This window comes from Streptopelia decaocto (assembly GCF_964273445.1).
Source record: "Streptopelia decaocto genome assembly, chromosome: 25".
In the NCBI taxonomy this organism is placed as follows: Eukaryota; Metazoa; Chordata; class Aves; order Columbiformes; family Columbidae; genus Streptopelia; species Streptopelia decaocto.
In genome coordinates, this window is record NC_138680.1 from 2,781,454 (window position 1) to 2,807,833 (window position 26,380).

Below are 26,380 nucleotides of genomic sequence, written 5' to 3' on the forward strand. Positions count from 1 at the left end.
CTGCTGATTTACATTTGCTGGGGCTTTGAACCCCAATTTTCTGGAGACATTGAGTAGCAAATATGCATTTAGCTCGTTGCCGTGCAATGTTGCAGAGTTCAGTCTTGGATACTGTTAAGCGTACATTTAGAATTTTTACCTTATAGCATCTGCCTTTCAGGGTGTGTGTAAATACAGAACCGTGGTGTCCGAGCTCTTCCCAACGTCGGCTCAGCCGACACAGCGAGTTCTCTGACTTCGCTCTCGTTTTCTTCATCCTTTACTTTCCGTGGAGCGTTTTTCCATCTAGACGAACAGAGATGCAAGCACTTAAAACAATTAAAAAAGAACTTGCACATTTTCCTGATTAATTTGATTATTTTTCTTGAAACTAATAACTTCTTGTGGATTTTTGTTTGCAGTTATCCTCCAAAACAATCCGTTAACTCATTGATTTCCATGTGAAAGTTGCTTGCCTTGGTTCCTTTATATAGCTTGGTTACATTCCGTAGATTTTCCTTCCATAGATAGGAACATAAGGACTTTATGTATCGGCAAATATTTTTTGATGTGTGTGAGCAGGATAAAAAGGAGCGTTTGTGAGTAACGTTTCTGCCTCAAATCCTCCTGTGAATCCTCGGCTCTTTTTCCTTCGGAAAACGTTCCTTCAGATAAAATCTTGCTTATGGAATCATTCAAATATCGGGGTCAGCACAGGACCTGGGACCCGACACCCACGTCCCGATGAGCCGGCGAAGGGGATAAAATAACAACAGGCTGCAAAATGCACACGCAGAGAAAATAAGGATTTTCAGTGTGTTTTAAATGTTTCTGAGTGATTTAAGGAAAAAAAAAAGAACGTTTTAATTTTAATAGGATGGGTTTCACGACTGATTTTTTTATGACATTATCTGGGTCTTTTTTGCGGGTTCAGTTGTTGTCGTGAGGTTCTCGAAGGGTTTTATTTGTTCGAGCAACATATGAATGGATCAGATCCTTTGACTTTATGCTTTTTTATACGTTCGGGGCAGATGGAAGAGAAATACCACGATATAAGCGCTGCGAAGAAAGTCGCAATAACAAGGGAGAGCGGCTTTCTGCTTTATTGTCTTGCGTTAGGACTATTTTGGCGGTTGTTGTTGGTAAACCCCAGAAAATATACATCTTTCTCCTTTAAAGTTCTAATTCAAGGCATGAATGTGTGAGTTCTGAAGGGACTTAGGGACTGCGGTAAAAAATCGTTGTCATAGTAACAGAAAGGGAAATAGGCCCGACTCACCTGGGACTTTAACTTACTGCAAAAGCGGGTTTTTTTTTTAAGGAAAGCACTCAGCAAGTGAAATAAATAAAGAAATTGCTCTTTGTATTCTAAATCAATCCTTCCACTATTTATTTTTACTTCTATCCAAGTCTTTTTCCTTCTAAATCCATCCAAAAGCATCTGAGGAATTATTTTCAGTTGTAATTGTTGCGGCGAAACCCGTTTTGTCTGACAAATGGAAATGAAAAGAATCGCAGAAAATCTTTTCACTTGCGATGGGGGATGCCAAAAATGTCTGAATTTTGGAGACGGGCTTGTTTTGGTTTTCATGCAAACAACTGTAGTTTTCATGTAGTTTCTTTCTCTAAACTAAACCCATCGTCATGAGGAAATCTCATCAGCTTCTTCCGGGAGCTGCATTTGTTTCTGCGGGTTTTAATACGTTCTAAGGAGTTTCAAGGCTTATCTGCCTCAGAGTCCGTTTTTGTAGTTGTTACAATATTATCCTTCTATATTGTGTTCATGGAAAATCCCTTCGGACAGCAAAAAGAGCTTGTGTGCAAGGAAGAGATAAAGAAAGGGACTGAAATGGGGTGGTCAAACACACAGGGAGGAAACTGGTGCAAATGGGAGTGGATCTGGTGTTTACAGTCATCATGGTTGTACTTTACCTGATTTTTAACTTCATTCTTTAGGGTTTGGTGTTGTTATGCTTCTATTTTAGTAAGTTCTTACAGTCCTGATCTACTGATACACTATTGTGTAAATCACTATGATATATGCTTTAAAATAGGACGCACCAACCCGTGTTTTGTTTAATAGGAGTGACATGTTCTTTCTCTTTCCAGATTCTTCTTAAAATTTTTTCTCAAGTGCAATCAGAATTGTTTGAAAACAGCAGGAAACCCAAGAGATATGAGACGGTTCCAGGTAAGTCTTATAAGGCTCAGCATTAAGCTGTCTTTTTCCCCTCTCCTCTCTCCTACATTGTTCATAATAAATATGACGACAGTATCTGATAAGCCATATCAGATATTGTTAAAGTTTTTTTTCCATTTGTTGTGTTTAAACCTTTCCCCCCCTCCTTTTTTCCCGTCTTTTTTCCACTGTGAATCCCCAAGGGGTTGTGATGTTCTGTACCAACCAGCAGTGGATATTTGATTTGACACCCTCGGGCAAAGCTCTCGCACATCCAGCTGCCCACAGCGGGGATCGCGCTGGTGATACTCAGATGCCTCCCAATCTTTCAAAGTATCTCTGTACGTGGTACACAAGCAGCCTCCTCATTTCCCTCCACTCTTTCCATCTCTTTTGCCGTTTAACTCTCTCGTGCCATTTCTTTTTTCTAAAAAAAAATGAAGCCAAAATAGCGTTGGTCACTTTAAGACTTTAAGCAAAGCAAACAAGCCCCATGGGATGGTGACCCAGCTGCTTTGCAGTGAAATCTGCCACTGGTTTCATCAGCGCTGGCGCTGATGGATTGTGAATTCCAGCTCAGAAAAACACAGAAGGAGGTGAAGTGTGGCCGTGGTGAGGAGAGAGGCAGGCCCAGGCTCCCATCTTTCATTCCCTAAGCTTTTAAGCAATTATCTTTAATAAATCAGTGTTTTACCTGCAGCTCAGCCCTCCCAACCGTGTAAACTCACGCTGTTTATGGCCTGGATTTGGGAGAATGGAGGAGGAAGGTGATGCCCAAACTAACCCTCGTGGGATTGAGGGTCTGGAGAAAGGATCCAAGTTGACAGTTGGGGTCTGGCTTCTTCCCTTCAGCCAGTTCACAGTCACCTCACTACCCGCTCATCCAGACCACACTCCCTCAGTTCAGCTGTGAGGATGCTGTGGGAGACGGTGTCAAATGACTCAAGTCAAGGTAGATCACGTCCACCGCTCTGCCATCACCCATCCATCTTGTTATGTCCTCATAGAAGTCAATGAGGTTGGTCAAGCACGACTTCCCCTTGGTGAAGCCATGTTGACTGCCCCCAATGACCCTCTTTGTAGCCTATTTGTACCTCTGGTTTGCTGCAGAACCAAATATATCCATTTTCAGTGGAGCAGGGTTTGTCAGCTCTCCAGGAGACATGAAGATCCTCATTTTTATGGTGCATCTTACTGGGTTCTTCCGTAACAACAGTTACTCATGGCTGGAAAAGCGTCAAGTTAATGCTTCTGATTAGAGATGGGTGTGAAACCCCAGTTTGGGCTGGGTTTGGTTGATAGCCAAAGTTCCAGGGCGTTGGGATCCAGTCTCTGAGCCTCAGCCTCACTTCTACATACAAGATTTGGATTTTTAAAAATTATAATTACAATATATTAAACTAAATTAAATGTTCGCTTTCACTTACATCACACTTATTTAAAAGAAGAGGGAGGTGGGGAGAAAAAGGGATTGAAGGTTACATTAACACTGCATTGTAAATTTAATACAGCTCCAGATGCCTGAAGAGGGTTTTTTTTATTTAGTATAATTCTTTAGTTTGGAGAGCAACACCAGCTGCTTTGTGATCACATTAACTATGGGAAATTTGCTATGATATTAAGTAGAACATCACAGATACAATGAAAATCTCTTTTTTACAATCATATACAAAGGTTGTCTTCTGTTGAAAACAGTGTTATACCTCAGAAGTTAAAGGATATGTGATGATGATTTTATTTGGTTTATTTCCCCCAGTAATAACATAATTTTATTGCGAATCACTCACTACTTCAGTGTCTGTCAGTGGCTAAAGCAGGGAAAGAGAGTCTTTCTAGAACTAATGGGTTTTTTCATGGTTACTTGATGGCTGCCCAAATGTGTATGTAGATTGAGTAATATGTCCTTGTGAATTTAACTGAAGCAAATATTGATTATTGATCAATTACAATATTTCTGAATCGAGGTTGTCGTGGAAAGCTCAAACAAAAAGCATGTTAAAATCATAGTGCTGACTATTGGAGTTCAGCTAGTCTGCAAATCTGAGTTTACGTAGGTATTGTCATTACTGTCATTGCTATATTCTCAGGGAATGATTCTCCCAGGAACAGAATGTTTTTAAAAAAATGATGCCCTCCATTTAATGAGGACTTCTCGAGAACTTGATTGAAGCCCAATGATACTTAACGGTAACGACCGGTGTGTAATGGGGGGACAATAATTCCATGGCATTAAGATGAGGCACTTCAGCTCAAATGCTTCAGCTGAGGTTTGGTGCTAACGCATTAGACTCCTGTTGACTGGGAATTTTGCTTCATCCACTCACACGCTGATTAAACAGATCCTACAGGGCCGCGGTCGAGAGAACGGTGCAAGGCAACAGAACATCGATACTAACAATGGGTGTCTGAACCAACGTGCTTTTTTAGAAACAACAAGAGGAAGGTCAGCAATTGCCCCCTGTTTTCAGCAGAAATCGTGACATGAAGTGTTTCCTGGCAGGTGTCCCCCTCTGGGTGCTCTAGGGAGACAGAGAAAGGCAAAATAACAAGGTGTGTCCCTGGGGAGATTCCTGCCTGAGCTCAGAGTGGTTGGATGGGTTCAGCACCAGGCTGAGAATTCCCCCAGCCAGCCTCTGTGCAGCTCTGAAGGATCCGTGTCGCTCAGGAGAAAGGAAAATGGGTAAGAGTGTGAGTTAGGAATGTAGACTGGAAGAAATGAAAAGGGGTAGCAAGAATAAAACATAACTGGTCTAAATCAAAATCCTTTTCAGGCTGGTGATGAAAAAATGTGCTAGAGCCCCACGGTAGGATTTTGGGTGTGGATAGAAATTGGTGAACTGTTGTTAAAGAGGTGAATACCACATGGACTAATGTAAATATGGGAGATTAATGTCCTGGGTATAGGTTGTGAAGCAAATGCAACTGGTATCAGCAGAATCTAGAACTGTTACTGGGTGGCAGATTTCTCCATCGAATAAAGGTGACATTATTTTAGAGTCTATATGAGTAAGGGAAGGACTGACTACAACTGCAAAAGAAAAAACACTCAAGGAGCTTTATGTGTTCAGATCTTTAGACCAAATAGCCATTGTGACAGTGAGTTGCCAGAGTTGTGTGTTGTCTATCAAAAACAAAGCACAGATGAGATTCTCCCACATCTCAGGTAAACTTTGCCAGTAAAAACAAGGATGCATTGGTGCCAATGTACTCCACTGATTTCTTCTTGAAATGGGAACAGGTGCAGGAATGGATCATTAAGGTGATGGGGGAGTGGACAAATGCTTGGCTCAAATATTTCAGTGATATGCACTGAGAAGGGACATGACTGCAGTCTAAAAATATCCTAAGGTAGATTGGAATGGGGAATAATAATTGTAAAGGTAGCGTTAAGTATTAACTGACTAAGAATAAATTTAGGCAGTAAACCATAAATTCCCTGACCATCAGGACAGGCAGGCTATAAAACAAGAGGAGTACCAAAGGCAAAGGCCTGAAATAGTTGAAGACAATTTTATAAAAGTAGCTGCATGGTTTGGTTGTCTGTAACAGCGGGAGATGAGGTGTCAGTGACCAGGAATTATCTCCTTCCCAAAATGAAGGCGACGTGCACAGAATCCCAGAATGTCAGGGGTTGGAGGGCCCTGGAAAGCTCATCCAGTGCAATCCCCCCATGGAGCAGGAACACCCAGATGAGGTTACACAGGAAGGTGTCCGGGCGGGTTGGAATGTCTGCAGAGTAGGAGACAACCTGGGGTTGTTCCTACCCAGATGCAAGACTCTACACTTACCCTTGTTCTATTCCATTAAATCTTTCCTTGCATGCTTTTTTCTGGTAGTTACAGTTTCCTCAGGATCTCAGAGACGATTTCCCAAAAAATCCAATGGAAGTTCTGAGCAGAGGGAGGCTGCTGGCGTTTTTCATATTGTTTATCTTATTCCTAATCCAACTATGAAGCAAACATTATATTCTAGCATCTACTTCCGTATTACTCGCTCTACCAAAATGTCTATTGACATCAATGGCTCCGGAGCCCTGTCCGAGTGAAGCCAGCAGGATGAGGCCTGACATATTTTCTTCCACCCAGCTGGAAAATAATAATAATGATACTAATTTTTTAAATCCTCATAGTAGTTATTCTTTTGAAAAGTTAAAATAACATGGTACTGTGACTAGAGAGTTATAAGGGAAAGTGCATCAGGAATGTAATATTGTTTCCAGATGTACAATGTCATAAAGAATTTTTTCCACACTTGGAATGGTAACAGGAATTTTTTGAGAGAGATCATTTACACGGTGATGAGATGTGTTACATGTAAGTAAATGCCTGTATGCCTGGAATGTTTGTACCATATGTCTAAATAGGTGTCTATGAGTGATACGGCTTCTATATAGATGATGATGTGGATTTACTTGCATGTATGTGATTTGAAGAGAACCATACTTTAGAATATAGAAATACTGATATAATATATAGAGTGGGGGGGGAAGTTGTAGTACCCAGGTAAAGGTTTGTAAAGAAATACAACACCTTGAACTGTGCCGGGAAGGGAAAGAGCAGCTCGGAGAACCCGAGTCTAACGTGCTAAAGACAGTTTGTCTGAATGTCATGGAAGGTGAACCCGCCTGGTTTTTGTGCAGGGATTACATTACAGAAACCCACCTGGGAAACAAAACATAATGTGCAGCTACAACACACGCATTTCTTCAGTACTGCTGGAGAATCGTTGGTTTATGTCTGTGGCTTCATAACTAATAACAAGACCCTTGCAGATTAGCAGAGAGAATCTTAAGAGCTGCCAAAACCTCTGCTTAGAGGCCTGTAAGTCCCTCACTGTTCTAGAGGTGGAACCTGCCCTCGGATGGATGAAGGAATAGCACATTGACCTATTTCTTGCTTGATTGTTGTCCTCTAAAACTTGACAGAGGTGACAGGTCGATCCAGCTGTTGGGTGGCTCAAAATCATTAGTCTTTATGCTGCCTGTGTGAAATTTGCCCTCAGCTACAATTAACAGAACCCACGGCCTACCTGACATATTTTGATGTTCTCAGATCGTTCCCTTAGGATTACATTTTGCATTAACTACTGATTTTAGGGAAAAGATCATCAACTGAATAAGCATAGAAGCCAAATTATCATACACAAGAAGTGCCATCAGATCGGGAAAAGAAAAGCGCACCAAAATAATTTGTCAGTAATTTGCCGCTGCTGTGGACAAATCTGAGAACTTAAATCTCCAAGGAAGTTTGCACATCACCTTTCACTGGCACGAAATAGAGGTTAAAAAAAAGATGCCCAAACTGTTTTATGATGTTAGGAGAACAAGTGTTATTGATAAATACACGTTCAGAAGGGTATTGGCAAAAATGCATAGAAATGGTTAACAAGGTAATGGTAAGAAACGTTGACCTTGATTTGTTTAGCTAAGATGTAAAGATTTTTGAAGGTCAAAGGTGTTCTTGTGTAGTGTTTTGGAGTCTAACTGTGTCTGACCCTCTAACATTAAGCTGCTGTGGCCTGCAGTTTTGAAGAGTGAAGCAAAGCAGGGGGAAGGAGAGAAGGGGGAGAGCGCAGGAAATGGAGTGAGGTGTTTCAGGAAGTTGTCAGGAGTTGACTGATTGATTCCAGATGGAAAGGGTCACCCGTCCTGACCCAGGACATACTCACTGGGGGAAAGCAGTTGGCTTGTGAAAGGGAAGGGCCTGGGAGTTAGAGACCATCGTGGAATGTGCATTCCTCTTCCTTTTATCCATAAAACATTGGGGTTTAGTCTTTGGTATAAAACAATTCCATTGTCACCTCCATCAGGTTCAGAATGACTGGAGCAAAGTGAGGACGTTCAGTAGTTTTCATGTCTGTAATCTCACGTGTTCTTAGTGCACACCATTGCTAATGAGTTGGCCAGCAGTGTCGTGGCAAAGACGACAAAGGTCTCTGCTGAATTTCAACAGTACCTTAGAGATTTCTGCAAATGAGCTTCACGACTTGGAGAAGGTTCTGGTCCAGATCTGAACTTTGCATTTTGTCCAGTCCCCAAGAACACTGTATTTATTTACCCTCGGTCCCAGCCTGTGAAATGCCAAGTGGCTCTGACCCTCCTGTGATGAATGGGAGAGGTAAATAAGAATGGAGCTGCTCCTGGAGAGAGGGCTGGAAGTGCATCTTCCATTCCTGCGGGCTCAGGGAGCAGAGGATGCTCAGCACTTGTCCCCTGAACACAGGGCTGGTTCTTGTTGTTTCTCAAGGAACAGGATCTCGACAATTTCTGAAATGTTGCTCTTGTATTGAGCACAACACACCCCACCGATTATTCAAACAGGGAACGCGTGTATACTTGAAGTCTGCGTCTATTATAAAGATCTCATTGAAGAGCATGTGGGTGTGTGTTTATCACATACGTACCTTGTGTATGTGAGGTCAGATATGTATATATTATATAGTGTAACTGTATATATATGATATACTTTTTATTTACATTTGGTTACAATTTAAACACTTGTCGTAAATATTTCAGACACTGGAATAATTCAGGTCTATTCCCCTGCTGCCATAGTGTGCTCCGCGCTGGCCAGCCAGAGATGAAAATTTATTTCCATTGTTTAACGGAAAATAATGAAGTGCATCTGAGTGGGTTCAGCTATGTCATGCGGGAAATGTTCACTTTGGACAGGAGTCGCACTCCACCCAAATGCGCAATGATGAAATCAGTTGGCACACAAAAGCAACACATTTTGTGACAGGAATGCTTGAGAAGTATAAGAGTACAGTATGACAAGAGCCTTTTGGAATGAATTAAACTTGTCTTAAGAAAGAAAGGATTCTTTAAGCTAGCATAATCCTGTAGGAGGGCAAGGTTTTCTTGCTATATGCTGAATATAGTTTCATCAGCAATTGGAGCTTGGCATTCTCTTATTAGGACAGCTGTATCTGTGAAAATCCATGAACGTGTCCAGGGGCAGATTCTCCATAGCTGTGAATTACTGTAGCTGAGTGGAGTTAAGCTAATTTACACCAACTGATAGTTGAAACCTGAAAGTTTCAATAAGATGCATCGTCTTTCAGTAGTTAGAAAGCAGTTTGCTCATTTTTTTTTTTCCTGAGAGTTTGTGGTTTAAATGCACAATATATTTCCGGATTTATAGGACTTACAGGTTTGGATATTGTATTGTAAAGGGAAAACTAAGTGGGATTAATTAACCTATAGAGTTCCTTCCTCTAAGAATTCATATGCTCTTGGAGCCCAGCAACATGAGTCATGGAGGCGAAGGTTTCAAAACTGCTGCTTGATCTGGGCTCCTCAGGCTCAGATGATTTTCAAGAGGCACTAAGCACACGTATGTCAAAAGCCAGACGTGATATGAGGTACCGCTTTCACATAGTTAGAGTTTCCATTTCAGTAATGGAGAGCTGCGTTTTGCCAGCAGATGCAGATCTGCGTGTGCATGGTGCTGGATGGCTCTGGATCTGCGTGTTTGTATGAGATGCAGAGTCCCCGTGGTGCTCTGCAGCCTGCCCTCCTGCTCGGGATCACGGACATCAGCCCTGCACGGCACATCTAGGAAACTACACTTAGGGCCAACTGCAGCAGATAGTTCATTATCCAGTAAGAACTTTATACGGCCCTTAGGATGCTACGTTAAATGGAATTAACGCATAGAATGAAGGCTGACAATATATTCTCCCCTTCTTATTCAGGAGTAAACCCTGCAGGACGTGATGCCATTTTGCAAGCAGAACGGGGGTTTAACTAAAGTGAATAATTGATACTTAAGTGGAATTTCAAAGTAAATTGTTTACCTGCCTACTTTTTCTTCTCTTTCTAAATACCCAGGTTGTGCTATCGACAACAGTGAATGTGGATGGGCATGTGCTGGCGGTGTCTGACAACATGTTTGTTCACAACAACTCCAAGCATGGACGGAGAGCAAGGAGACTCGACCCCTCAGAAGGTAGGAGATTCGTGTGAAGAACAGTATGCAAACCAATGCAAAAGCATATTACCCATTCTTCAATTTCTGTTTGTTTTCAGGAGGGAAAGAGCTAAGGGGCAACTACAGAACCTCAGGGGGTTTGGAGAAGGAAGAGGCAGGAAAACAGGGTCTACTGTACTCAAAATTTGATCCCCTTGACATCTAAGAGACTGGCTGCCCCACCACCTCCGCAATTTGTTAATTAGTTTGTACTGAAAAGATGAAAAAATAGAAACACGAAGTATTATCTACATTTCAGCCTCTCATTCAGATGGGATAGATTTGATTTCAGGCAAATTAGGCAACCTGACATCTTAGTTAAACAGAACTGTTACAGCACAAGATGTGTATGAAAAAGTGTCACCAGTTCCCTTAAACAAACTACGCGTGAAGCGTAACAATGCACAGAAGGAAAGTGACACTAATTGATTTTAGTTTGTTTGGCTAAGCGAGACTCATGGCCATCTACAGGGATGGGTTTTGGACTATATTAAAGCAATTACAAATACTTGTATCTGTTCAACTTCAAACCGGTTGGCCCCTCCTTTCCCTCTTCCCGTGCATTCATTACCACAGCATTCCACCTCTCACACAAACAGTACCCCAAATTGCTAGAAAATGCTATCTGCGTCTCCTTTTCCCTCCCCTGCAGCTAGTGAAAGTGAGAAGAGCTGCTGATGTTAGTAGAAAAGACAAGCAAGGATATTATTTCATTATAATGTTTTGCTGCCCCACTTCTTAACCGTGCCCTATATCAACCTAAAAGAAGAATTAATGAACTGGAAGAAAATGATTGAATCAGTAAAGAATTCCGAGTGGTGTTAATTCTCCCCCAGCGGGCAGTGAAATGGTAGAAGGAAAATCCCAGGATTCCTAGGCTAGGAAGCCATCCAGTTTTTCCTTGACTGATTGGATGTGATTGACTGGCTGTTCAAAGGAGTCTCGTGTTTTTGGAGCGCTGCCAAAGTTCCCCTCCACCTCTGACCCTGTCAACATTGGGAATGGAGTGATGGATTGACTTTGGTTATGGCCTGGAAACCATATTGGGTTCCTGATGGGATGTATAGTCCAGAGGCCTTGAACATATGGAAGAGAGGAAAAAAAAATTGTACTCTATAAAATCAAGAAAATTATTAGAAATTGTCTCCTGATAGGAATTGGAGGAAACCTTTGAAATTTTGTATCTTTTTTACTTATTGATAAACTTAATAAATCTTAATCTACCTCTTTCCACAGGGTTTAGATTTGTTTGATCGTATGATAATGAGGGGGGAGTTAACAGCCTCTGCACAATCATTTAGGCGTTTCATTTTTACACCCACTACAGTTGGCCTAATAGGCTTTAATGACACAATGTTAAGTGCCAGTAATGAATAGGCAAGTAATTAACACTAGCAAGGCAGAAAACATGCTTTTTATTTATTTATTTATCTATTTATTGGGCTTGGTGGGATGATGCAGCAGCCTTCATGGGTGAGTGGCCGGAGGGGACTCGTCCCAGGTCTTTGTCAGCTCTGGGGAATTCACAATTCACGCCGGCCGTGAAGTGCGGGAACACCAGGACTGGACAGGTGAAGCTACAGGTCACATCAGGATGACTTACGACTCCTTCATGTGCACAGAAGTTGTTTGCACCCATGGGTTGCGAGGGTTTCCACACAGCATTGTGAACAATCTCAAAGCTGCGTGGGGGGAAAAGCCCATAACGTGATGCTCTGCTGTCCTTTTTGTCTTGTTTAGCCACACCGTGCATCAAAGCGATCAGCCCAAGCGAGGGCTGGACTACAGGGGGAGCGATGGTGATCATTATTGGAGACAACTTCTTCGATGGGCTGCAAGTTGTGTTTGGAACCATGCTCGTATGGAGCGAGGTAGGTAGAGATTCCTCCGTGAAGCTCTTCTAAGGAAAGTGGAGGTGGGGACAGTGTTAATTCCCATTCCAACAATGGTACAAAAGTGGTGGCATGTAAGACAGGCCATGCAAACCTGTGTGAAGGAAATTCACGGAACACGTTTAGTCTGTGGAACTCCTTTCTCTGTGGTATTATTGAGGCCAACGGCTCGGTAATATCCAGAACAGAAAATTCTAGGCACCTGGAGACAGGTAGAAGTAAAGAAATAAAGCAAGGGTTAGAGTTTGGGAAGGAGAAAGAATTCCCTCTGGGTCCAGAAATAAGCTGGCAAATAACCAATGGGCATAACCAGCACAATTTTCCTGACTAAAATTTATCCTAAAATGGGTCTTCCCCTCCTGGAGGCAAGAAACTAGACCAGAGGCATCACTTGCCTGATCTATAGTGTCTTCAGGAATAACCAACGCATTTACTCGTTAAACATGTTTGGAGAGTGTAAAGTGAATGCGGGGGGAATAACGTGGAGATAATCGTGCCTCTCCTTTTATTATTTCCCAGCTTATCACGCCTCACGCCATTCGAGTTCAGACTCCTCCACGTCACATTCCCGGAGTGGTAGAAGTGACATTATCGTACAAATCCAAACAGTTCTGCAAAGGTGCACCGGGCAGGTTTATTTACACAGGTAGGTGATGGTGATTTACTCTGGAGGAGCTGAAGCTCAGAGCCTCTTTGTTTTGGTAATAAGTATTGACGACTCTCAGCTTTATCAATGTATTTATTTATTTCTTTAGCCTCCTGCTGTTTGGAGGCCACTCTGGTAGTTGTGGCATTTGAACATGTGAGGAGGTAACTTGACTGTTGTGCAGAGGTGTTGAGGGACTGTTCCTACACCTTAATACTTTTTCCCGATTGTTGTGGTATGGATCTGCCTCTAGGTACAATGAGCGTACAGGAATATGATAGCATTGTTCTACATACTGGAAAATGTTTTATTTATAACCATATTTATTTTACATTTCCCTAAATGGATATGTGCTCTTGGTACCTGTGCTGAAAAGGTTTAGGGATGGAGCAATACAGAGATGAGTAATAGAAATGGGCATTCCTGTATGAAGAAAAGTCATCTTCTTATTGTAAAAACTGGTTTAAGTGCAAGACTTACTTGTACCATCTAGGGCGGACATGAGTCCTCCTGCAGCGCAGCTTTTTGCCATGTTAATTAGAGAGCTTCCACAAAAAAGGACATGAAGTGCACGTCGGAGCCAGCAGAAGAAAGTTAAATATACTATCCCTGTTTTCCTGCTGTTATTGGCATAGGGATATCTGTTAGCGTTCTGAGGGGCGAGTGGGTGCTTCCTGCCATATGTTACAAAACAACATTTCACAGAAGACACCGAGCTGTTAGAGCGAGGGTAGAACAGACAACTTTTCAATCTGTCTGTTCAGGAACCTGCAGTTCTCCCACCATGGCAGGCAAAATGATAAACACAGCTATTAGGTGGAGGCTCACCTGTGTAATCAATTCCCCAGGTTGTTGGTGCTAAGAGTGATAAAAACAACTTCTAAGCTATGAAAATAACATGGTGGCATTTTTTTTTTCTTTCCGCGGCATCAGAAACCCGTGGCCCTGCTGTGCCGTATTGCACCTCTAAGTTTTCCTCAGACCGTCCCCAGCAAGTTTTGAGCCTTTTGACCAATTTCTCTCAGTTTTGATCAGAAAGGCAGGAGCATCACAGATGCACTTTTGGGAAAAAGGAAAGTGGTGAGAGATCGGAATGAACCCTGCACTGAAAGAAAGGGTGAAGAGCTCAGCCACGTTCTCAGCCAGCAGAGAAGCCACCAGAAAACAGCCTTAGGAAAGCAGGTTGTCTAAATGCCCCTGTCCACAGAATGTGTGTGTCCATAGCTCTCTGTGAAATACACTCAGCAGCACCACAGAAATGCAGCTATTTGTTGGCTAGAGTGCAGCAGACGATCGTATCAAATAATGAAGAGGAAAGTTTAATAGATTTTATGATTATTGGTAAGGTAGTCCTGTGCATCATAATGAAAACCTGTTTTTTTTTTTTTCATGATAATTGAAATTTATTATTTTTGTGATACTTTTAGTACCTTCTATTGCAATATATGCCTCTGAGCTGTCACCGAGTTTATAGAAAACAAATCAGAGAGTGCAGTAGGCTTGGAGACACAAAGAAGACCACTTCGCTCTTGAATTGTATGTAGTTGCAATTATATAGTAAATGAGAATTTCTCCTCTAAATAGCTCCCCTTTACCTTCAGCCAGCACTTGGCAAAAACCTGAGAAATGCAGAGGCATTCACATCAAGCCCGGGAGACTGAAAAGTGTGAAATCCTGCAAACTCAAAGCACGGGAAGATGTAGTTCTGTCAGAACTAATAACAGCAGCAACAACCATCAGGGTCATGTTAGATTAAGTCCTTCATAATTATTAAGTGCTGAGATACAACCTCAGATGAAAAGCACGAAGGGTCAAGTCATATGAAAAATACTGCGTAGCTGCCTATAGGTACTTCAGAGGTGTAACAAGAATAATTATTGCTATAAAACCAGACCTCGGCGGGGTGCTCACCGCATCCGACATGGGCAACCAGTTACAGAACGACACGTGTTTCCATCTTATACGAGACATCGCCGCAGTACGGTGGAGAGAGATAAACCACCTGCTCGTGGCTATACAGGGAAGCTGGAGATAGGGAGACAGATCTCTCAGGCTCTAGTAACGTATTTTAATCACCAATACCCTTGTAAAACATGGAACAGATAAACAAGGATCTTATTTAGTATTGTGGGGGGCTGCTTGTGCCCTCAATATTAAGACAGAGTGTAGCAAAAATCGAGAGAGTGGCTTGTTATATGTCATTGGCAGTTGCTGAACCAACTTACCTACTTTAGTAGTTATCTCTAGACTTCAAGCAAGAGATAAGAAGTCTATTTTTAAATCAACCACAACTAAACATTTAGTCCCTGTCTGTACCTTAATCTGGTGAGAATAAAGGTTACACATACATCTCCATGTTCTGAATTACTTAAAGAAAAGTCAGCTGCTCCTAGAACACTGAGACATCTGTTCTCTGCTCCTGATCTAGCAGGAGCCTCATATTCCGCCTTTAATACTACACAAATTCAAACTCTGCCACTGTAAGTAGTTGCATTATAGTTCCCTTGACTTTAATAATGCTTACATCAATTTACGCCAGCTGAGGATATGTCTCGTAGGCTTTCATATCTTCAGCTGGATCACAGCTCTGCATTTACTTTGTCAGAGAGATGCTAACCTGGAAATGTGTATATCAGGGAGATTTTGAACATAATTTTCCTTGCTGAGCAGAAATCCTCCAGGGGTTGACTTGTCAGAGCAACGCAATATAAAATAATCTGTAGGATATGTTGGGCTCCCGGGTCGTGCTGTATCAGTCTCTGTGCCAGCTGCCACGGATAGGAGGGTCTGGTTTGCTAAAGCTTGTAAGTAGATTTGAGAAGGTGGGAAACGACGTTTATGAGCATGCAGTGAGCTCTACAAACTGGAAGAGAGAGTTTGCTTGGGCAGAACACAACTGATGGGCACAAAGAGATCACGGAGAACAGCTCCTGCCCCTGCTTCAGCCTCTGAACGACACAGGCGACAGGAGGCATGGTGGGGTGTTCGGAACAGCTCTTACCAGCACGGCAAATACAACATGAGCCCTTCTAGCAGCGTCCTCCCAACTAGAGCACAGCGTACACCTTGGAGTAGGCTGTGAGTACCTCCTACACCCAGGATTAGCAAAATTACAGCAAGCGAGCTGCTGTAGCCAGCAGCATGGAAGTGTTTTATTGTGTAGGGTGAACACCAAGCATCTCTTTACTGTTGGTTTGAGTGAAGGTTGTCACTAGTACAAAGTTGGAATTCAAGCCTGTAAGGCCACTGGTGCCTTTTTCTCTCTGTTAACATCTTTAAGACGGTCGGGCATTGCACTCCAAATACTATATGTGTCCTCTGGGTCTGTTTTCTGAGTTCCAGATATTTCTAGAGGCACCTGTACTTGGTTTCTTGTAGTTCGTGCTTTACAAACAGAGGACTTGCTGCCCTTTGGTGTGCAAAGAAGAGCTGCAGAACTTCGCTAAGGTCCTTACATGTGTCCCCTTGGTTGGCAGAGCAGGAGAGCGCCCGATATCAGGATGAGCTGTCGCTCACGGGAAACCGTGCAGATCTTCATAACATCATCCTCCTTCAACAGTCTTATGCGCTTTGACGTGTGGTGAAATAATTAATACTTTAAATGTCAGCACTGTTATCGTTGGGTATCGCGGTTGGTCCCCGTTGAGATGAGTGGGGCTGAGCTGTTGTTTCAGGCTTTGCAAATGCAGACAGATGTCACGGCATCAGTTGCTCAAGTGTGAGGGTTTTATTCCAGGGGGTCAGGGTGGCTGGAGACCTGTATTTCAGAGGAAATCACGGACTGGGGAGGGTACGGAACAATATAGAAGAGGAAGCACTGTCTGCGAGCCCTGTTGTAACTAAGTGGGGCAGCCTGGGGGCATTTAGAGCTCTCCCCACTGCCGACTGCAACACTTCTGTTGTTGGAACAGTTATGCCAGGGTGAAGTTTATAGACTAACTACCAATTTGGCTTATTCACCAGACGATTGCTCCTTTTTGCTTACATTAGAGCATGTCATGCCCAATTTTTTAAACTGTTCTCTGGGAAATTCGAGAGCCCCCTTGTCCTGGAACGCTGGGTTTGGGACTCGCCAAGGGGATTCTGCTGTATCTGGATCAGTTTTCTTAGGGGTTGCATTTCAGATATCTGATTTATAGGAGATAACGAGCAGCCTCCTTCTGTGTCAGATGGTCTCCGAATCCATGAATCCAAAAGCATTTCAATGTCATTTTGGCATATTTCTATATAACACATAGATAAATGATCACTGAGCCAGTAGCTCTTTTCTCAATGGAAGTGATATTGTGGTGGGACTGTTCAAACTTGCTGGTGGATCCTACACGTTGCTGTTCAGCTGAACAGGCACCATTTACTTCTACAACCACTGGATGTTGGTTTGTAACAGGATTTCAGGACAGAGATATTTTTGTTTCATTAATGAGTAAAACCATTAGCGGGCAATTTTGCTGCAAGCTGTACAGAAAACATCTTGTGCTGAAAGACATAATATAGACATCGATTCCAAACGGCTGAGTTCTTCTTAAAACCATTTAACGTTGTTGAGAAATGATTTGCTGCTGTTTATCAGAATGAAAATGTCCGTGTCAATCCATTGGAAAATTTTTTGTTGAATAATAGCCAATTTCTTCTTCCTGAATTAGCATTTTGTATATTCCCATTAGCTATTTTTAGTGAAGTATGTATACATATATGTCTAAATTAATATATATTTTATGTTGCTTTTGCTTAGCTCAAGATCTATAACTTAACTGATTAGACTTGCAATCAAGAAGAGAAATGGCACGTAATGATGTATGGGCTCTGGAGGGAATTGGCCTATAATTCTCAGGATTATTGGCAAAAATACCCACCTCCCAAAAACCCCCTTCCCAATTGGGATGTAGACTCTGTAGCAGTTGAAATGTGTATTATTAAACTCCTTAAGCAAACCAGAATGGCTCCCAGTGGAGAGCAGAGACATTCTAAGTATAGCCACGCCGAAATTCTCAGGTCTGGCTTTTCTCTACTCAGTTCCCACTTGATTATCTCCTGTAATATTTAAACTTCGTGCCATGCCATAATTATTTAATAAAAAGTAAATATAAAATGTATCTCAGAGGGGAATATGACCTTTTACCTTCATGTTGTTATACCAAAGACAGACACAGATAAACAGGGTCGGGATCGGTAGAACAGTCTGTCTCACTTGATCAGTTCATTGTTCCTGTGTCTGTGCTGGTTCTCCCGCAAGGTGCTGAGTATAATTTGGAAGGTCCAATAAGTGCCATCAGTGGCTCTTGCAACCAGGTATTTTCTGCTGTGCTGGTATCACCAGTTATTAAAAAAAAACCTCAAAAAACCACAAATGGTACAAGAGGATGGACCAGCACTGAATGGGGATAGTGCTAAAGGACCCGCATATATTACTTATTAAATGTGTCATGGAATTCTTAGCAAGATTCGCGACATGAATGTGTCACTTGAATTATAATGCACATTCTGGAGTATAAAGAAATAAGAAAAAAACCCAACCCGTAGCTTAGTAAACACCAGTAATCCTAATGTCTTAGAGGCAAAGCCCGTGAGAATGCAGAATGCTACGGAACTTTTCGCTTTCTGTATTAATTTGAATTGGAATTTGTTTTGAATAATCAGAAATTAGATGATAATTGCTGCAATTTCATAGTAGAGAGTATTAAAGTGCCTGAAGTTGGACGGAATCCTCAGCGATGCTGGCAGGGCCGTGCCAGCTATTGCTGAGTGAGGATCTGGGTCAAAATATCTTGGTTTATCCACTAGAGATTCACATCATTGCAGCGAAGTGGCTGCGTCTGCACAACAGCCAGATACGAGTGGAGACGTTAATGTGTCTAATGAGTCACCGTGCCCTAGTTTGTGACGGCAAAGTGTCGGGGGGCGGAGTGTAATGTGTTTATTAGCTGAGCAAATACGGTACTTGATTTCTGACTGTACAACCAACATAGAAGACCTGTTGTAGTTTGCATTTGTACCGTAACTTGCTGTATTTCTGCCATAGTCAGTTTTGTCCAGGCTAAAGACATTAACCCTTAAAGCAGTGTTTAGTGACAATGCTGCCCTGCTGTATCTTTCAGATTGTTCACTCAGCCTTTGCCACATGGTGAGGAGTCGGCAGTGGAAACTGGAGCAGTTTTCAGTGCAGAAGTCATTTATTTTCTCTTTTGAGTAAGCCAAACTCACTGGTGTAACCCTCCGGAACACCTTCAGTTAGGAGTTTTTAAATAGCGTGCAGCATTCGGATAAATTGTGCCATTTGCTTCAACATACCTGCCTCTGAATGCATTTTCCGGAGCTCTGGCGGATGATGAACCTGTGCAGGCGAGGAAGCTGTGAACTGTCTGAGCTAACGCAGCTTCAGATTCAGACAAACATATTAACTCATACAGGGGTTTTTCTTCTGTTTTCCTTTCAGCTTTAAATGAACCTACCATAGATTATGGTTTCCAAAGGCTGCAGAAGGTCATCCCAAGACACCCTGGTGACCCTGAAAGACTGGCAAAGGTAAAATATTTATAAGCATTTCACCGAGCCCACTTTGTTCTTTCACTTGTAACTCACAAAAGAGACAAAATGTGTCTCAAATGACTCTTACATGTGAACATATGTTCAGCAATTAGTTGTAGGACCAAATAAGAATTTGATTATGTAGAATGCACAGCTACCAGTAACTGTTTTCTCTTAGAACTCAAACACTACGAACTTCTTTTGCTGCTTCAGTGCAGGCTCCCTCCCAGTTCATAATCACAGTCCTTTGCATTTATCTATATGGGCAAATCACTGAGCCTAGACGATACATGCAACAGGATTTATTGCAGAGGTTAATCTGAAGGGAATCTTTTAGTAAAAAACACTTAAAGCTCAACTCTCTGTGCAGCAACGGCTGCAGAATGCACGTGTTGGAACAGCTCGGGGTTTAATGTATCCGTAATGCTGCACCTGCCATGGTGAGAGTGGCATTAATTATATTGCTAGATTTTTAGTGCAGTACCGCAATTACTTATTATCGTCTTTGCATGGTGAAAGACTGTTTTATTCAGATAGTCTACTGTGTGATTTTTTTTCCTACAAGCAGAGGTAATATAAGATACAGGTAGTGTTGTTATTAAGCTACCAACAGTGAGAAAAAATAAATGGACGTGGGATTAATTAGATTCTTATGTGTCTATGCAAAAGAATATGGTGGGATTCAGCAGGGAGGGGGGTTCCTGTTGGAATGGGGAGTTTTGAAGCGGGTTCAGGACTCTGGGGTGCTCCTGGTGCACCCATCAGCCCTTCCAGAGCCACAGTGGGTGTGCAGCTCTGGTTTGAGATACTGCAAGAGAAGAGTGGCAAACAGCAGCTCTTGAAGGGACTCCTTTTTCAGCAAACCCCATGGTTTTGTTTGCACCAAAAACCTTTTTCTGTTAAAAATGTCCATTTTCTTCATCTGCTCTTCCTCCAGGAAATGCTGTTGAAACGAGCTGCTGACCTAGTTGAAGCCCTGTACGGGACGCCACACAACAACCAGGTCAGAATGACTCCAGGGCAGCGCTGCGCGGGTGTGTTTAGTTCTAAACACTAGACAATGTCTCCGAGCCCCTTTCTGACCGTCCCCTCTGGTCGGCAGGACATCATCCTGAAGCGGGCGGCGGACATCGCCGAGGCGCTGTACAGCGTCCCGCGCAACCCCGCGCAGATCCCCGCGCTCTCCAGCTCTCCCGCCCACAGCAGCATGATGGGCATCAACTCCTACGGCAGCCAGCTGGGGGTCAGCATTTCCGAGTCCGCGCAGGGGAACAACCAAGGTGAGCGCTGCGAGTCGCGACGCGCTCGGTTCATCAACCGATAATTGCATCACAGGTGCTTCCGTCGGAGTTTCTCATCTTGTTCACCTGTTCAGCTTTCAAGTAGATGTGTGTGTGTGGCCATTGGGGGTGACGCTGTGTCTGCACCAGCTTCCAGGCACCACATTGGCAATGGTTGGAATCGTTTTTGACTATTTTTTGATACCAGCTTAACCCAGAATTCTCTCCCTGCTCCCCTCAATATTATATCTCTGTTTTCATAAAAGACAATGACAGCAACTGAACAAAACCTCTTAAAAAGGTGGGGAATTTCTTGATTGCTCTGTTTCTCTTTCTCTTTCTCTCTCTCTCTCTCTCTCTCTCTCCCCGCTAAAATTGTAGAAAATCCCATATATACATTATAAATCCTACCTCAGGAAAAGATAAGCGCACACAGTTTTTTCCAGGTCTTAGAACAAGTTTCAACTTTTAATAAATCAAATCTGATTAGAAAAGGATGTCAAAATTTAGTTTCTCACGTTGTTTTACAATTTAATATTGCTTAACTTGAAAGAATATGCATAAAACACATTGAATTTAATAGTACTTGCTTAAATGTTTAATCTGGATTTATTAATAAATCATTTGTATAAAGCAGGGAATATGCAGGAGAAAGTTCTATGCCAAATCCATTGACATGCTTTGAACTGTGTTTTATTTCAGGTTACATTCGCAACACAAGCAGCATCTCACCGCGCGGTTACTCCTCCAGCTCCACCCCCCAACAGTCCAACTACAGCACGTCCAGCAACAGCATGAACGGCTACAGCAACGTGCCCATGGGCAACCTGGGCGTGCCGGGCTCGCCCGGCTTCATCAACGGCTCCCCGACCGGCTCCCCGTACGGACGTACGTGCTCCTCGGTCATTAATGCTCCCCATCAGAAACCAGCAAGGGTTGTGTTTCCAGAGACGTTCTCAAGATTTAGTGAAGATTGTTCTGATTTGTGTTCTGGTATTTTTTAGTATGAACCAGAAAATGTTCCCTTTTCCAGGAAGAACAGAGGAATATTGAATCCTACTTGTGTTTCCTTCATTCTTTATCCTTATACAGATTCCTAAGTGGCAAAGTCCACAGTGAGACACGAGGTATAATTTGTATAATATATATAAGGTATAATCTCCAGATCCTATCTTAAAGCCACTCTAAAATCATTTTTATGTGTATGAACTATATTAACAGTAACTGATAGCTGAATAATTTCCTGTAAAGCTGTATTATCTTGATAACCAGGAATATAACAATGATAGACTTCAGTTCTGGGAGTTAGTATTGTTGTGTTTCTAGTTACTAGTTTTACCATGAGCAAGTCTCTCTTCCTTTCACACCTTCATTTCCCTCTGCCAAGAGTGTGTGGTTTCTCTCTCTTTCTCCATATGTATATGTATTTCTACCTATCTATCTCTCTCTATATATGTATATATACATATATCTATCTCCATATCTATCTATATCTCTCTATATCTATCTCTGTCTCTCCATTTATGTATTTCTATCTGTCTATTTATCTCTATCTAATTATCTATCTCTCTATCTATATCTCTACCTCTATCTCTCCATCTCTGTCTCTATATCTCTCTCTCTCTCCATCTATGTATCTCTATCTCTACTATGTATCTCTCTATATATATATAATCTATCTCTATCTATATCTCTATATATCTATCTTTCTCTATATCTCTCGCTATCTCCATCTACTATCTATCTACTATTTATCTATATCTCTCTGTCTCTTTCTGTCCATGTATCTCTATTTCTATGTATCTATTTCCATGTATCTCTCTCTATATATCTGTCTATCTCTAGCATCTCTGTCTCTAGCATCTCTATCATCTCTGTCTCTATCTATCACTGTCTCTGTCTCTATCATCTCTATCATCTCTGTCTCTATCATCTCTATCATCTCTATCATCTCTGTCTCTATCATCTCTATCATCTCTATCACTATCTCTCTATATATCTCTCTCTCTATCATCTATTTATAAGAGGACGAGCAGTTAAACAGCTATTTACTTACTGACTTCTTTAATTACTTACTCACACTGTAACTCTTGCAGAGTGTAACTCCCAACAACATGAGGATCTTGTCTTTCCAGAAAACACCTGCTATCCTGCCCAATATAGATATTTTAAGCAGTTTTACCCAACTTCTTTAACTGCATTTCTGATAAGCATTCACTATTTTCTTTTGCAGTCATGTCTTCAAGTCCAACAGTTGGCTCCTCCAGCACTTCTTCCATCCTCCCGTTCTCCTCGTCCGTCTTCCCCGCCGTCAAACAGAAGAGTGCCTTCGCTCCTGTCATCAGACCCCAAGGGTCTCCTTCCCCCGCCTGCTCCAGTGGCAATGGAAATGGGTTTAGAGGTAAGAAACGTGCAATTACTATTCACCTGCACACGTACAGCCCGCTGTGTTAGTCCAGGTAAATACAGTAATCACCTGAATAGCATCACACTGATATCACAGCCTCCGTGGTGAAAATCTGACCCAGTCCCACGGGATCAAAGCAATGCTCCCAGCTTTGTCTGGTTGGTGTTAAACCATCAGGGACAGACACTCATTTACACCGAGAGGGATTTCACCCCGGCTGCGTTTCACTGGCAGCTCTTTCGTGAGGAACGACTTCTCCTTGGGCTTCAGGGACCCGTAAAGCAACCGGCAGAGCTCCTGCACAGCTCTGCACGGACACGACGGCCAGAGCCCCAAAGCTGGGCAAGGTTTAGGCCCATACCGGGAATTGAGCCCTATAGGACATTTACAGCCTTTTTAAAGGTGATCTGCAAAACAAATGTGAGTATTAAGATAAGAATGGAAACCTGTACTAAATTCTTTCTTTTAACAGGCTGTGGGGGGCACACGGCACATAAATATGCTCCAAGTCTCCATAAAAAAAGCCTTTATAGGGCCTGAGAAGTCATCTGGCTCCCTCAGACTTCACTAGAGATACCAGAGCAAACACGACTCTGGGAATTGAGCCATGCCAAGAGCCGGGGTAATTCCGAAATGAGCCCTACAAACCGCACCTGTTGACTTGGGTGCATTATAAATCCTTAGCTAGGCCACAGGGACTTACAGAAACTGTGATTATTTTATGTAATAAGGAAATTCTAAGTCTGTTGAACAAAAACAATTACATTTTTAAAAGCTAACTTACAGAATTCTGAAACAGCGTCTTCCTGTCCCAATTACATGAAACTCTGTCTTCTCCCATTAATGTAAGACATTGTTCCACCCTGTAAACGCCCAGGTATCACGCTGACAGGGAATAAAACTTATTTTCCACTCTGTTTAAAGAAGATGAAAAAAAGGATTTGAAGCAATTTTTTAAAGTACAGGTATAGAAAGTTTTGTTGGAACAACAGTTGTAGCTGTTTCTTGAAATTATTTAGGAATGGTTTATCTCTGTTAATATTTTGTACGATTATGGTGTCGAAGGAGAAAATCACAGATTGTTTCTGGGAGGCAGAAAAAGGACAGATTAAAAAATACTTTACATTTAAGTCAATACTTTTCCTTTAGCTCCCCTGTCTGTCTGGTCTCTTTTTTAACCCTTTTGTAAACAGGTAAATACTAGAGACCATTTGATGCTATTCATGCCACTTAGTGTTTACAACATATTTTATCCACTATAAATTAGTAATCAATAAGAGATTCTAAAATTGAACTGTAATATTAAGTATAACATAAAATCTCAAAGCTAAAAGCCCAGTCCTCACACTCATGCATTTTTACTGGCAAAGGTGCGCTCTTGAGGGGTTCAGGATCCATCTGTCAGGTTATGGATTACTTACTGAAATAGCTTATGCAAACAGAGCTGCGGTGACTTGGCCACAGATAAATGGATGCAGAAGTTATGAAGCAGATCCCTTTCTTGGTGGGATGTCTCCTTATACGTCAGCGCCCTGATACACAAATACAGTAATACACTACAACTGTTATTTAAACAAGTTTTCAGAGATACAGTACCTAGTACACCTTGTACTCGTCAGTCAGACGCAACAAGACAGAGCAGATGTGGCTCCAGCTCAGGCAGCGGCTGCTCCGCAGAGTCGACCGTGTCTGCCCGAGGGTCCTTGTGCCAGGTCTTCCCACTGTTTAACTGTTTCAGCCATAGATGCAAATTCTTCTTTCCGACTGAAATATTTAAATTGATGCAAGCTGGGGAGCACATGCTTTGGAAAGGCTCCAGATCCACACAGCCTGATATCCAAATTAACATTCCCACAGTGTTGACAGACAGATGTGGCCAGAAAGTCAACAGGAGGGTCCCAAAGAGGCTCCTTGAACGGACTTACCGTGCTGCAGCGGTGGAGACTGTTGATCTCTGCTGTGCCGTCACCCTGGCCCGGAAACTAGAATAGTTGTGCTGCAAATCTAAGTTATTTATTTACTTATCAAATTTAGGCATCAGTAAATACTTGGTGGAGACAATAACACAAGCACCGAGCAGGCAGTAAGTAATGGGGGAAACATCTCCTTTAACATAACGTTTGCAATGTAGTTTTTGTTGAAAGGCAAACGTTTTCCATCCTACTTATTGCATCCTGTTGCAATGAGAACATTAGAAATACTACTAGAGACAGTAAGATAGGTGGTAAAAAGCACATTGTAACTCAAAAGTATTAACTAAGCATGAAACTTGCATATCTACCGGCTTTGGGCTGCACAACACAGCCAGGCCATGGGATACCCTCAGATAACCCTGTGCCATGTGTTCCTGCTTACCCCCCTCACCTGCCATCTGCTATACATTGGGATAGGTAGAGAACAAGCAGCAATCCATACTGGACACCACGCGCTTCTATAGGCTCTCCAAATTGAGAGCAGGTGATCCTGATCAGAGCCATCGCGTGCGCCGCCCATGTCACGCGTCAGGGCGGTTTAAAAAAGGCACCGGGAAGATGTAACGTGACGTGACGCAACGCGGCATGATAAGTACACAAATGCCCCATCATCTCGTCTCAGATGGGAGGCAGCTGATGGGAGAAGCAAATTGGAAACTGCTGGAACAGCATGGGCTGCTGACTGCCCACATTACCTTTGGCCAGCTCAGCACATCGCAACACAGAAATGCAAGCTCAGTTACAAGGAATAGCAGGCAAGCCCCAGAAGGTCAGATGTTCCATTAACCGTCAGGATTGTAGCCAATCCAAAAGGTACTGAAGTCTGATACCCTTAGGAACAGCCTCAATTTAGCGACGGGGACATCTGCGCTATTCCCCGAGAAAACGCGGGTATTTGAGTTGAAGACCCTCATTATGGGGATCTTGTCTGGCCAAAGTCAGGGGTGTCACCAGCACTGGGGATGCCGGTCCCCTGGCACTCCAAGGCTGCGCAAACGAGCTCCAGCCAACACTTCAGACACGACAACTTAAAATCATTCTTACCAGAACCCTGAACCAGGTGAAAAGCACTGGGCCGTTTCCACGCTGGGAACGCTCAGCACGGAGCTTCTGCTGGAACCAGCGCGATTCCAGAGCCCAGACAGCGACCGAAGGCTGCAAATGATACACACGTCGTGCTGTCAATAGGGATGGAAAATACTGAGCTGTCACCTGACTAAATTGGATATATTGCAAGGATCAAGTACACTTTTCTCCCTGGTTTATTGGCAGAGAGGCAAGTGGCACAGGCTGCTTCAGAATAAAGAAAACCCGAAGAGATATTTAGAACTTCTTGCTGACACTTTACAAAAATATCTCCTGTTACTATTAATTACTTATCTTTCATTTGATGGGATGCTAAATTTAGTATCTCATCGTATGTCACAGATGTATTCGGGCTTGACAAGAGCTCAATTTTTAATGGGAGAAAACAAAAATCTGCCTTTTTAAATGGAAGAAAATATTCCAGACTGCTTCGTGTCACACAC

General features: G+C 42.5%; 1 protein-coding gene across 1 annotated transcript in view; it reads left to right on the top strand.

The window, feature by feature from the left end:
- EBF2 (EBF transcription factor 2) overlaps nucleotides 1-26,380 on the top strand; it is a gene marked incomplete at its 5' end in the record, with an annotated part of 112,523 nt that overhangs the window by 82,328 nt on the left and 3,815 nt on the right. Inside the window, 9 exons of the mRNA XM_082072743.1 lie at nucleotides 2,089-2,170; nucleotides 9,990-10,107; nucleotides 11,869-11,999; nucleotides 12,540-12,666; nucleotides 19,100-19,188; nucleotides 20,129-20,194; nucleotides 20,294-20,471; nucleotides 21,174-21,359; nucleotides 22,705-22,872. Of these exons, the coding sequence (XP_081928869.1) occupies nucleotides 2,089-2,170; nucleotides 9,990-10,107; nucleotides 11,869-11,999; nucleotides 12,540-12,666; nucleotides 19,100-19,188; nucleotides 20,129-20,194; nucleotides 20,294-20,471; nucleotides 21,174-21,359; nucleotides 22,705-22,872 (1,145 nt within the window). The remainder of the gene's footprint in view (nucleotides 1-2,088; nucleotides 2,171-9,989; nucleotides 10,108-11,868; nucleotides 12,000-12,539; nucleotides 12,667-19,099; nucleotides 19,189-20,128; nucleotides 20,195-20,293; nucleotides 20,472-21,173; nucleotides 21,360-22,704; nucleotides 22,873-26,380) is intronic.